Source organism: Rhamphochromis sp. 'chilingali', assembly GCF_963969265.1.
Source record: "Rhamphochromis sp. 'chilingali' genome assembly, chromosome: 14".
In the NCBI taxonomy this organism is placed as follows: Eukaryota; Metazoa; Chordata; class Actinopteri; order Cichliformes; family Cichlidae; genus Rhamphochromis; species Rhamphochromis sp. 'chilingali'.
Window position 1 is genome coordinate 19,043,858 of NC_137941.1, and position 13,843 is coordinate 19,057,700.

At 40.5% G+C, this 13,843-nt stretch overlaps 1 protein-coding gene across 2 annotated transcripts; it reads left to right on the forward strand.

Annotated features, from left to right (window-relative positions):
- The first annotated feature begins 700 nt into the window (after positions 1–700).
- Positions 701–9,274, forward strand: LOC308409615 (immunoglobulin superfamily member 3-like). 2 transcript variants are annotated; one of them, XM_080902495.1, is made up of 11 exons: positions 702–934; positions 1,569–1,943; positions 2,061–2,477; positions 2,604–3,011; positions 3,971–4,336; positions 5,149–5,514; positions 6,349–6,720; positions 6,821–7,204; positions 7,325–7,738; positions 8,220–8,612; positions 8,708–9,274. In XM_080902495.1, the coding sequence occupies exons 1-11, from the start codon at positions 868–870 to the stop codon at positions 8,905–8,907; spliced, it is 3,762 nt and encodes a 1,253-aa protein (XP_080758621.1). In that variant the 5' UTR covers positions 702–867; the 3' UTR covers positions 8,908–9,274. The 2 variants fall into 2 exon arrangements, with proteins under 2 accessions (XP_080758622.1, XP_080758621.1); XM_080902496.1 differs by lacking the exon at positions 8,708–9,274 and having other exon boundaries at positions 701–934; positions 8,243–8,435.
- Positions 9,275–13,843: the final 4,569 nt, after the last annotated feature.

Here is a 13,843-nt window from a genome sequence, read left to right on the forward strand (position 1 = left end):
TTCCAGTTTTTCCACTTCTTCGTACACTGTTTGGCAATTTCCCGACAGGAATTCACTGACATGTACGAGGCCAGGTGTTCTGGGAATCCATCCTACCCGTTGTTTCTACGCATGCGCACAACACGAATTTCAGTGGCGGACCATCCTACCTATGTGAATATATGCTACTAACATACTCTGACAGGTAAAATTAAGTGCCAAACCTTCCTACCTTTGTAAATGTGACGTACAAGCATACTTTAACAGCTAAAATTAAGTGGCGAACAATCCTACCTTTGTGAATATGAGCTAGAAGCATCATTTTACAGCTAGAATTCAGTGGCAAATCATCTTACCTTTGTTAATAACAGCTAGACACATACTCTGACAGGTAAATTACGTGTCAAATCATGCTACCTTTGTGAATGTGACCTACAAGCATACTTTAACGGCTAAAATGAAGTGGCAAACCGTCCTGGCTTTATAATTATGAGCTACAAGCATACTCTGATGGGCAAAGTTAAGTGGCAAACCGTTATACCTACTTACATTTGTGCTGGAATGAATCTGTGACAGCAGAAATGTGCATAAACTACTTGCGGTAGGACGTTTTGTCAGAACACCGGAAATGCACAGGAGCAGTCTGAACAGGCCAATCACAATAGTAGCCGTCTCCCTCAGCGGGACGCGCAATAACATTTCCAAGAAATTGCACGTCATTATGTTCCCATTTACGGCGTGAAAGGTTTCAAAGAGGTTCGTAACGTACCTGAAGCGCAGGCAAATCAAGGCATGAAAAGGCACAGAGAGATCACACAGTACACATTAACCAAGGGCTTGATCGCAGCCGAGGACGTACAGTGTTGAGCCTGAAGTTGAAGGCACACGATGAGTTTCGTGCTCTCTCTTTGGAGGGCGGGTGTGATTCTCTGCTTGGGTCAACTTTTATATTGTGGTAAGTAGTACAGTGAATTCCTGTAGTTCCATAATATTAATTTTAATGTCTCAGATAAACCCAAGATGTTGTTTGTGTTGTCTGTAAATGTTTTTTTCACATTTTATGAAATTATATTTAGCAGAAACCTCAGAGTAAACTCACTGATTGATAAATGTTAATTCTTTTTTGGTCTCCATAGTTTAATATCAGTTTAGTTGCTACAGAAAATTAGCTCCTCCAAATTATTTTCACTTTTCACGAATCACTTTTATGACAAAGTAGTAATGTTTGCTTTCTGTGGGGAAAAATATATATTCCTGCATGAAATAAATAAAGCCAATCGAGCCAACAGCACACACCGTTACAGGTGATATCTGACAAAACTTGCAAACATTTTCTTTTAATCATAAATGTCATACAAACATATTTCCACAGGGAAATAAGACCTCAAAAAATAAAAAATGTCAAAATCTTTCTGAAAACATTGTGTGCACCTGTATATCAATGGATGTTCTATGCACAATTCATGCAGTGTGCCATAACCTACAGTATATGTTAGATACTTATAAATATACTTGTAAATACATGAGTGACACTTCAAAGTTTCAGGATTCAGATGACTTCATTTGTGTTTTGTCTCTGCTTTACTCAGGAGAGGCCAGAGTGAAAACTGAAGCACAAGCTGGGCCTCTGTATCGTGTGTTAGGCTCTCCCCTCTACATCACCTGCAGTGTGAGTGGCTTCAGAAGTGAAAACACTGACAAACATTTTGAATTCCGTATGACGAAGCCTTCAAACCCAGACTTTGAGATCCAAATCATCAGTTCACATGAAGATACTTTTGGATATTCTTCTCACCTAACCCGTGTGAGAAAAAATGAAATTGCTTTGAAACGCCTCTCACCAAACTCAGTCCGCTTCGAGATAAAAAGCCTGCAGAAAACTGATGAAGGGGAATATGAATGTACTGCAGTCAACTTAGAAGGTGCTTATGATGGAGAGTATTCTGATAAGACAGTCGTTAAAGGTAATCAATCACCATCCTGATTTTCAGTCATAACGCTTGAATGTGTCTTCATGTAGGTATGGTACCGATGATGTCAGAGCATTCATGACTTTTGATTTCTCTGATGTGGTTTCATAGTGATTGAAGACTCCCTGAGTGTCTCATCATCTGCTTCCACACCACTGAGCTTAAACGAGGGTGAAGCTCTGACTTTAACATGCCTGGCCTCTAGCAGCACCAGCCAGCACACCCATCTGTCTGTTGCCTGGTATCTCCATAAAGATGGACAGGAGGACGCTCAGCCTATCATTTCTCTGAATAGAGATTTTACACTGAGCCCAGGCCAGGGGTTTGAAAGGCGTTACCAAGCAGGTCTCATACGCTTAGATAAATGGGGAGAGGCCTCGTACAGCCTAAAGATGGCTGAGGTTGAGCCATCAGACCAAGGTAGGATCTACTGCCAGGCTCAGGAGTGGATCCAAGATCCTGATGGCTCCTGGTACATCATCATACAGAAGAATGCAGAAGAAATGACCCTGACAGTTAAAGCCACAGGTTGGAATTTTACTCAGTCGTGCTATATTTATAACACATCTTGATATTGGTCAGCACATTAATGTTTACTTATCCTATAGACACCTGTGTGAATGTCTCACTGTTTTCATTTTTTGTCTTGAGTAGAGGTGGTGGAGCCATCGTCTCCGTCTCTGGCAGTGGAAATCTCAGCACAGCCGGCAGCGCTGCAGGAGGGGCAGGAGCTGATGCTGTCCTGTAATATAAACACACAGGACGTGGAGAAAAGATTCTTCTCTGTAGCATGGCTCAAGGGAAGTGTGGAGCTGGCCCGCATTGGTCCCACAGGCGTTCTCACTGTGGCACCGGAGTACAGTGTTCGACAGAAAAATGGAGAGCTCAGAGCTGCCCGAACTGGGAACAGAAATTACCGTCTTATCTTAAAGCCTGTGAGAACTGAGGATCAGGGAGAGTATATCTGTACAGTCTGGCCTCAAGAGAGAGGCCAAGATGATACTTTTATTGAGGGAGAACCCAAAGACTCCAGCCCACAGCGGGTCAGCGTCTCAGCCACAGGTGTGTCAAAGTGAACACATATACACTCAGTTATTCAGGGGTTTAAGTCACTGTACCTTTACATTGTTTGTCTGCTCCCAAAGAGAGGAGTGAAGAAGTTGTGACAAACACTGCAGTCAAAATATCCACTTCAGCTGTTGTTATAAGTAGCTTCATTGACTACATCCACTGGTCCTACTAAAATTCACTGGACACGGGCACACACAGAGGTTGTGGCACAGTGTGAAGCACTATTAAAATTATTACTTATTAACTCAGTTATCACACTCCAAAACCCACTACACTCAATTCCATCACCTCACCAGGTCTGACCTAACACCCGACCACTTCCAGTGAATACACCGGCTGCTACCAGGAAACCTTAAATATAGCAGCAGGACCAGGGTTAAAATCACTAACACAATATCTAAAACAAATTTTTTTAAATAGGAACCATTTAAAAACTCCAGTGGATAATAATTGGCACATGACTGGAATTCGAAACAGAAGCAAGGAATAATTAGAATCACGCATAGCATTAACACATCATACACGACTGCATTGCTACAAATATGCTCAATAATTAAACATGTAAATCCCCACAGCTACAGGTTAAGGTTCTGAGGAAGGGCTTTAACATAAATTTGCATCAATAAAATAACAAAATGGGTCAAGAGGTACTTCACTAACACACTGTTTTTTTTTTTTTTTTTTTAAGTTTATGACATAGCTCTAAAAGAAACATCTAGCCCCAGGTTAGTAATTAATCGGCTAAAGTGACTCATCTAGCTGATAGTACATTTACTGCACAAAGATAAGGCCGGTATTTAATCAACCCCGTTCACTGAACAAGACAAAGGCCTACCACACCTGGTGCACAGCCTTTTGTTACCTCAGCACCAGGAACCTGTAAGTTCCCATACACTAGGTTAATTTTATCGAACGTTATTAACTCTTTCTGTTGCCTCATCTCCTCACAGAAAACAGGCTGTCAATCAAAATGCAGCAGGCAGGAAATGTCACCGAAGGGGGCGGGCTGCATCTCTCCTGTAAAGTGGATGGGGTTCAAGGTCAACTGTCTGTCACCTGGCAACTCAAATCAGCACGAATGGCCTCGTTCACCGAGATCATCAGTATAAGTCAGGAGGGTGTTACAGAGATAGCAGAGGAGTTCATGAGTCGCAAAGTGAGGGTGATGCATCCAGCTACTCACAACTTCACCTTAGAGCTTGATGAGGTCACACTGTCTGATTCAGGAGTGTACCGGTGTGCTGTGTCTGAGCGCAAACCTAACAGCAAGACTCACAACCAGGCACAAACTACCACTGTGACAGTGACTTCTATAGGTAAGATGTGTCTGTGTGTTTGTGTAGTACAAACTATGTAAGATATGATATTACCTTCATTGTAACAGGTGTTTCTATCATAAATTCTAACACTTCTTTGTTAAACTACACTTCAAATATTACAGAAGGAATAACAAAGTAAATATATGGATTTTGGTCAGTTTGAGTAATTAGCTGTTTACTTGCAGATATATTCATTAAACACTTTAATCCGTAGTGACATATTACAAGAAAATGGCAGACAAATATCCAAAACATACTGATATTGAGAGTCTTAATGTAATACTTTGGGAACCCTTCTTTTGTTTACTGAACAACATTAAATCAAACGTTACATTTCCCCACAGGAAATCTAGATGGAATACATCTGCAAAGCAAAATCATGTTGTTTAGTGGATTTACTCTTTGCATTGTCATGAGTCAAAATTTTAGGTTTCCACATCTCAACACTCAACAATGAGATTGCACAGTTATTAACAAAAAGCAAAAGTTGTTTTGTTTTGTGTGTTTCTTAGCTGAATTGTGAGTGCGACTTTCAGAAAACAAAACTGTCTTCAGAATGTTTGACTGAACATTATGTTTTGTAGCATTTCAGCCCCAGGGTTTGTCATAGTGAACACACACACTCAGTTATTCAGGGTTTATTTCACTTTCCTTTTTACATTGTTGATTTGAATCTGTTGGTATTAAGGCTTAAACAAAGTGTTAGGTTGCATATTTTTGTTTCTGTTTTTTTTTTTTACTGTTAGGGAAATTATTTTGTCTTCTCAAACACAGCAGTACTATCTGTCTGTTGCCTCATCTCCTCACAGAAAACAGGCTGACAGTCAAAATGCAGCAGGCTGTAAATGTGGCCGAAGGGGGCGGGCTGCATCTCTCCTGTAAAGTGGATGGGGTTCAAGGTCAGCTCTCTGTCACCTGGCAACACAAATCAACACCAACGGCCTCGTTCACTGACATCATCAGTATAAATGAGGAGGGTGTTACAGAGATAGCAGAGGAGTTCATGAGTCGCAAAGTGAAGGTGATGCGTCCATCTACTGACAACTTCACCCTAGCGCTTGATGAGGTCACACTGTCTGATTCAGGAGTGTACCAGTGTGCTGTGTCTGAGCGCAAACCTAATGGCAACACTCACAACCAGACACAAACTACCACTGTGACAGTGATTTCTATAGGTAAGATGTGTCTGTGTGTTTGTGTAGTACAAACTATTCAAGACATATGATATTACTTTCATTGTAACAGGTGTTTGTTCTTATTGAGTGGTGTGATTTGTTGAGCTTTTCTAAAACCACTTTGGGAAGGTTTAACTTTCTGTGAAGTATGATTTGTTGGCTCTGTCAAAACAGGTTTGATGATGCTAATGTTTTCATTGCATCTTGATGATGGACAGAATTACAAATGAGTATATCACAGGGGCAGCTCAGGATTAGCTGTTTCTTTGGACATATAAGTTATAGAGGCAACGGTGAGCAGCATATGTGAAAAGGAGGGTAGTGGTTATAATAGGCAAACAATGCTGAATATCAGACTAATAGGCAGGATGGTAAAAGGAATTATTTTAATTTCTTTGCATTTTCATAACTATATGACAGGAGACATTAACACTCAGCGGGTAGGTTACACATTAACAAACCACATGCACAAATGGGGTTTTTTGCCAAGCCAGGCTTTCAGGCAAAAAAAGCTATCCTTAGAATGTTTGTGTTTGACTGAATATTTTGTTTTAGGGCAAATGTGGTTTAGGTTTCGCTTACAGTTTTTAAAAATGACACGTAGCTGCATAAATATATGGCTAAAGCTGGCTAATGCATGCATTTATAAGCTTGAGACATAGATGTCATGACACATATTGGATGAAAGTCATTTTTGTGTATTCAAGCTAACCTTTTCTTTTTTAAAAGATGAAATGATGCATGATTTTTTTTTCTTTAACACTAATGATTGCTTGATCACCAGCTTCTCCTTTCTTACTTGCTGTCACTGACCATTTTGGATTTTTGTGTCAGACACGCTGATGGGAGTGTCTCTAATCAGTCGCAAGACTCGGGTGATTGTTGGAGAAAAATTGGAGTTGATGTGCCGGGTCAAAGGTCCACACATGCCGGTAACAGTGACTTGGAGCGTGCAACGTGAGGCTAAAACACCAGACACCATCCTGACACTTTCCCCTGATGGCACCATCAGTTGGTCTGCAGATCAGAACCACTACCAGCTACGAGTAGAAAGCAGAAAAACTGAAGTCATGTACTATCTGCTGGTCATTGGTACCAGCCACAGAGAAGGAGGAAGCTACCAGTGTAATGTGTCTGTCTTACTGAAGAATGTGCACAAGGAGTTGAAAGCATCCAATCAGCTTTCTGTGATAGTAAACAACCCAGGTACTGCCAGCTGCAGCCATTTTGGGGCATCATTAAATAGAAAGAGTCATTTTTTCCCTGTTTCCTCAGAAAATAATGAAAATGTTGTCTCCTTTTCTAGTAAGCAGGCTTGATGTGTCACCTATTCCTGCGTTGACAAGAACTATAAGCACTGACATAACAATAACATGTTCCATCGTCAAAAAAACGTCTGAATCATCACTCTATTCTATCACCTGGCTGCATGAGGAAAATGCAGGAAATAAGACCATTGTAAGCTTGGACCGGAATTCCATAGTAACGGAATCCCAGGTGGACCTGCGTCAGCGAATCAGCATGAGGCGCAGCAAAGGACCCACTTTTGAACTGATTATTCGGCAAGCTCGAATCTCAGATAAAGGTTTATATACATGCAAAGTGGGCGAGTGGCTTCAAGATCCTCGTGGTGAATGGTATCTGCTCTCAACAGTGTCCAAAAGCACAGTGCTAACAATTACTGAGCCTGGTGAATACATTTATTTTTCATTACTTTATTACTTCACATGCCATATACAATAAGCACAAAAATAAATGAAACATGCCATTTAGAAATATATAACTTCATCTTCTTATTTCTATTTTCTAGCCCCCAACCTTCGTTTAGATAAGAAAGAGCAGCAGCTGACTGCCAAAGAAGGAGAGGAAGTCAAGCTCAACTGTAGCATCACCTCAGGAGCTTCTGGTTCTTCGGTTTTCTATCGAGTCATTTGGCATTATGCTGCACACAGTTCTTCTTTGAAGAAAGCCTCCCTGGTGGAGCTTGATCACACCGGCCTGGTGAGTTACCCAGAGAACAAAGACATCAGAGGCCTGCAGGAGCGGCTACGCCTGTCCAGACCCACTCAGAAAAGCTTTTACCTAAGTATTCAGAAAGCCCATGAAGAGGATAGTGGAACCTACTGGTGCCAAGTGGATCAATACCAGCTGGATAATGAAGCTCACTGGCAGCTGAAGGCCTCAGACAGTGGTGGTGCTATCAAACTCAGTGTAAAAGTAACAGGTATGATCACAGTTTTAGAAGTGTTCTGTTGGAATGTTAATGTTCTTAATGTTGTAGCTTATGTTTGCATGGATGTTTTTCTCCTCCTCTTTCCTGATTTTTCCTGATTTTTTTTTCCTTCATTAGCCCTATAAGTCTTTAACACCCAAGGTAACATTACTAACGCATTCTAATCTCTTTATTTGTAATGAGAGATTATATCGAAAGAAGAGTTCAGATCAAGGAGCACGAGTATGTTTAAGAGCCTAGAGACAGCTGACATTAGTAAATCATTGGTGATTTGATCAGAACTGTGTCTATACTGTGAAGTATCTAAAAGTTAGAATTAAATATTTGGTAAGGTGAGAATACATTTATAAAACAACTGGAGAAAAACATTTTGAAAGGGTTTACATCAAGTTTCTCAAGAAATGGAATTATCAGGTCTTATCAGGTCTGATACCTTGTTAAACAAAAGTTTTATCCTTGTGCGTATTCACAGAAAACAATCTCTCTATTCCAAAGGAGGAAGCAGAGATGAATACAAGCAGAAACCAGGATTTGACTATCCCCTGTAACATCAACAAACAATCCAGCAATGAATCCAAGTTCCAGGTCACATGGTTTTGGCAGAAAGAAATAGAAACGAAACAGCGCCCCATATTTACAGTCTACAGAAACTCGACTCTACAGGACAGGTTTGGGGAGAATGTTCGCCTGAGATACGACCACCCTGACCCCAGCCAATTCAGCCTCACGTTCTTGAATCCTGGTCCTGAAAATAGTGGCCTGTATTTCTGTGAGGTAGAGGAGTGGCTGCCTTCTCTGTCTCGTGGGTGGAGAAAAGTTGCAGTGGAAAAGTCAGGGCATTTCAATGTCAGTGTTCTCACAGAAGGTAGGCATGTCTTGACACACTTCCCTTAACACGTCATTTTTCTCAGTAAATATCAAAAGATGTGGAAATACCTTTCTTTGTCTTCTTCTTTGCAGGTGATGCTAATGCCGATTCTGAATGTAGCACAAGGACTTATATAATAATAGCTATTGTAATTCTCATCGTCTTAGTTTTAGTCCTATTGCTACTCGTAGTCACAATGTGCAGAAGTAAAGGCTCACTGGGAAACAAGTCAGGGCCATCTCTCTGGGGTGAATCAGTGCCTATGAACACCAGTCGAAGTGGAGATGACTGAACAGCAGAAACTTTTTTTTGTTTTTTTTAAACGCACACATGCAAAAGTTTTCAGTTGGACTCCACCTAGTTTTAGACAAGTGGTCCACCACACTTGTTTCAGAACTCGAGGGGACTGATCTTTCCAAGCTGTTGCACCCAGACTGTTGAATGCACTTCCTTTGTACAGCGTTTGGACTCGGTGGAGACCTTCAAAAAGCAGCTAAAGACATTTTTATTTCGAAAATCTTTTAATTAGACCAGGGCTTGTATGATGTATTTATGACTGTATTGTGTTTTTGATACCTCTCTTGTGAAGCACTTTGCGACATCTGTCTGTAAAATATGCTACATAAATAAACTTTTACATTTACTTTACTGTTCTTTTACTTTCTGCCTTTACAAGTGTCCACTTTATTTGAAATAAACAAACAAAAATCATCTCTACAGGCAGCTTACATTTGTGGATCTGTGCAAAGTTGACAGCATAAAATTTGCTTGAAAACCCCACGTGGGCGTGCGACATCATCTGTGAGTACCAGGTGAGTGGTGCACACGTATTCAAGGTTTTGTGAGCGAGGAGAGGTGTTACGTGTAGTTTCTGACATTTGTATGCACGGAAAGGGTTTTTATAGAGAAAATTATCCATTTGTGAGCAGAACTTAACTTGTGCGTGAATGATGAGTATTTATTTAGGTTTTCATGTACTCATTTGTAAAACAGTTTAACATGTGGTCAGATTGCTTTGTATTTGTGTGTGGATTGGAGCACACGACTGTGAGTCCTCTAAAATTACATACAAATCACTGTACATTGGTGTAAATCTTAGTCCTGTCAGCCTTGGATGTAATCAGGGCCATCCTCACACACATGAGGATGTGCTCATTGATGAATTGAGAACTATATCTAGTTTTGATTATGTTAACTGTGAAGAAAACTGCCTCGCTTTTGTGTGGAGCCAAATATAGTTGAAATGCACAGGGGCACTAAAAGTGGAAGGGTCATCTCACACAATCTGCTCTTTCAGGTCCACATCATCTTCAAGATTAACAAAGTGCATCAGGAGAGCCCCAGCATTTACTCATTGGTCTATTTTCACTCTACTTTTCTACTGGCAGAGCACCATTTGTTCCTTATTCTTTCTTTCCTTTCTTCGTGTCACCTGTATCTTTTTTTAACATTACTCATTGCAGTCATCTGTATTTCTCCTTTCTTCTTTTTACATCACTTCTGTCTACTGTCTTTTCATGTGTACCTTACTCATTCTGTCTGCACTGTAGAGTCAGTGTTTACCACCTGGAATGCACTGAGTTGATTGGCTGACTGGTATCACGTGGGATGGCTTAACTCGCATCAAGTTGGTCTGTGCATTTCTTCAGCCACCGAACCTAGATCATAACCTTCTGTTTTGGCTGTAGGTCTGTATAGGATAGCAGTCTGCCTGTTGGTGACCTCTGGCCAATAACAGTCCATGAAATAGCTCTACCGGTTTACTTTCAGTACAAATACGAATACTTTTGAAGAATAAAATCAGCACTTTGATAAACTAACATACCAAAATAAAATGTGTTGCTCTGCAAATACTCAGACTGCAATGCACTGTATATATATTCTCATATATTTTTGTATAAGTACTAGTGAGATTCTGAGTGTCTGCTGTTATTTGCCTTGGTTGTATGGTTGCTGCACTGGCACAAAACTGTATAAATCCAATCAAAATTTTAATGCTTTTCCTCCATCTGTCTCACACTCTCCTTCTTTCTCTCCTCCTCTTTCCTGACTCAATTTTTTTCCCTTCATCAGCTCTATAAATCTTTAACACGCAACCTGTGTAAGAAAATGGAATAGAAACTACTTTTTGCTTTTGAGGGAACAGCCATAGACATCAGATTACTCTCATATGGAGGGAGGCTCATGTGTGGTGATTGTGTACAAGTTGAGGTAAAACTTGCAGTGTTTCTCTGAAAGATGTGAGAGACTGAAAGAACACTCAGGAACTTTATGGCAGACTGTAGTTCTCTCAGCCCCAGAGAGATGATATTGTGCTGCCTTTGGTCTTGGGTTTTATCATCCTTTCACAGCCTGGTGGACTGGGCTCCTTGGTACAGCTACCCTTGAAAATTTTGTCTAATTTCACTCCCTTGTGTTTCCATGGCAATGCTTGTCAGTGCAAACAAAGAAACACTGAATTTGGGAGGCAATGCTTGTAACTATGCAGTAAAGGCTAGCAGAGGCAAAATTGCATCCACAGCAGCAGCCATTTGACCTCCGTCTTCATGTTATTTGTCTTTAATATGCCAATGTTTGAGTTTTTAATAAACAGTCAGTTCATACATCTACAGTACAATCCCTCTCTTTTCTCAACTTGTACTTTTTGCCTGCATGTAACTGAACACATTGAGCTGGTTATCGTTATTGCTGTCGGACTCATTCCAGACCTAATTTGACATCAGCTTGATGTACCGGCCTTCATCTGCCATGAAAGTTGATTTATGACAATTGTGCAGCCATTTTTCTATTACAACTTTTCTAAATACAGGAACAGCACTGCTGTGAACTTAAAACACACAAATGCTGTAGTGAAATCAGTGATTTAATAGCAGTAGGCATCCAGTGTCTGGCAAGAACACTCTTACAAAAACCAGTCTCTGTTCATACTCGTTTACATGACAAACTGGCAGTTGTACACTCAACAGTTATACTCTACAGTATCTGGTTTATCAGCATACCTGAATGGCACGGTGACACAATGTATTTTATTTTCACTTTTACTTCTGTTGATCCTGTGACCTCTCTAGCAACACCATGGGGACATTTTTGGTAAAATGTCTCCACAACAGATTTACTCACGTGAACCAGGCTCCCAGTAGTTGGATAAGATTTGGCGTTCATATGAAATAATTTCTGTCCTGTAAAACACACACACATGCTAAAAAGCACAAATGAGCCAGATAAATGATCATTTCTTTTTTTAAACAATAATACACAGAAAACTCCAACAATCAGAACACTCTCTTTGAGCCAGCACTTGGCAACGATAGTCCATATAAACAGTCCAGATAAACAGTGGGTGAGGGGGCTGAGTATGGAAAAGGCATCTGACAAAAAAGGTTTTGCCAAATCAAACATGTGGATCATCAAAATGAGATTTCCATACCAGATTGGTTGGAGCCCTGATTAAGGAATTTAAATGTGGGGGATATGGCTGGTATAGAGATAGAGACCTGGCTAATATAATTAAGAGAAGGGAGGAAGCTAATCTGTGTGCAGAAGATCGGGTGGCAGGGAAGCAAAACCAGGTACAGTGAAGAGGGATTCAAAGTGTTCTACCATAGTGCAGATAGGAAAACAAATAGGGTAGGGTATTCTTGAAGGAAGAGTGTACTCATGGTGTTGTGGAGGTTAAGAGTATCAGACAGGATCATGAGTATGAAGCTAGAAAGTGAATGGGGGATTTGCATTTATGCCATGCTACCAGATTGGATGGCTGTCTTACCTGTGACAAAGACAGCTGTACCAATAAGGTGATGTCTTCACTGGCACATCCTCCTCCCAAGTAAACAGAAATGATGATCCGCTCTCAGCCTTTCTCATAAGGCACAACTCGTGTTTCTAATTAGCTAACAAGCTATGTGCTGTTCCACAAAGGGGCTGGCACAAAAGTAATATTAAAACTCATCACTTCGCTAGAAAATTGTGTATATAATATCAAAAGTAAAAATAATCAATCTGAAGAAAAACATTCCTCCAAAGCAGGGGGGGGGGGTTAAGCTTTAGCTTTCAGCTATTGTTAAAACTGATCAATTTTATTCAACTCAGTTGAAGTATCTCAATTTAATTATGACATGTTCAGTAACATCATGATGAATTACAAAGCAGCACTAACAAAAGTAATGGAATGAGAATGCTGAAAACAAACAAACAGTTGTTGATTTGCCGTCCTTAGATTAAGTTCTCTCCTCATGTAACAGTAACAGAAATGATGCATTTACAGGTAAGAATGCAGCAAGGAAAGATTAGATAGTAATCTGTAGGATGATTTTGAAAAAGGAAGCACATGAAGGTAGCTTCAATGATTAAATGGTGGGAAATGAAGAAGCAAGAATGTTGCACAGAGTACAGGGAGGAGTTGAAACACGCTCTGGGTTGCAGGAAAAAGTTATCAGATAACTGGGAGAGCACAAATGAAGTGCTGAGGGAAACTGCCAAGAAGGAAAGAGGACGAGGAGATTTGGTGGTGCAATAAGGAATATAGGAGAGTATTCAAATATAGAGGAGAACCTTTCCTGGAGTGTGAACACCTCCGAGCTGCTGAAAAAGGCCCAACAGAGACTGTACTTCCTGAGAATTCTCAGGAGGAATAACATCACGCAGAGACTGCTGGTGTCCTTCTACAGAGCCACCATTGAGAGTGTTCTAACTTACTGCATATGCATCTGGTACACTAGCTGCACAGGGGCTCAGAGGAAAGCACTCCAAGGGATCATTAACACCGCCCAAAAGATCACTGGCTGCCCTCTCCCCACACTGGAAGTTCTACACAACGCCCACTGTTTTAAAAAGGCCCAAAACATCATAAAAGACACCTCACATCCTGGCCACTCCCTGTTCGAACTGTTGCCCTCAGGCAGACGGTACAGGGCAATCAGAGCAAGGACTAATAGACTCAAACACAGCTGTTATCCAACTGCAATAACACATCTGAATACTACAAAAAAATGTCCATCACGCCACTCTTGTGTTAATCTATGCACGGTCTGAAGCATGTGTGTGGGAATGTATGTGAATGTTTTACTGTTATATCTTATTAGTATTTTAAGTATTCTATCTATTTTATTTATTGAATTTTATTGTTTTATTTATATTTTGATATTGCTAGGGATGATGCAATGATCGGGGACCATTCTTAATTTCGTTGTTCTCATGACAATGACAATAAAGTTTCTGATTCTGATTCT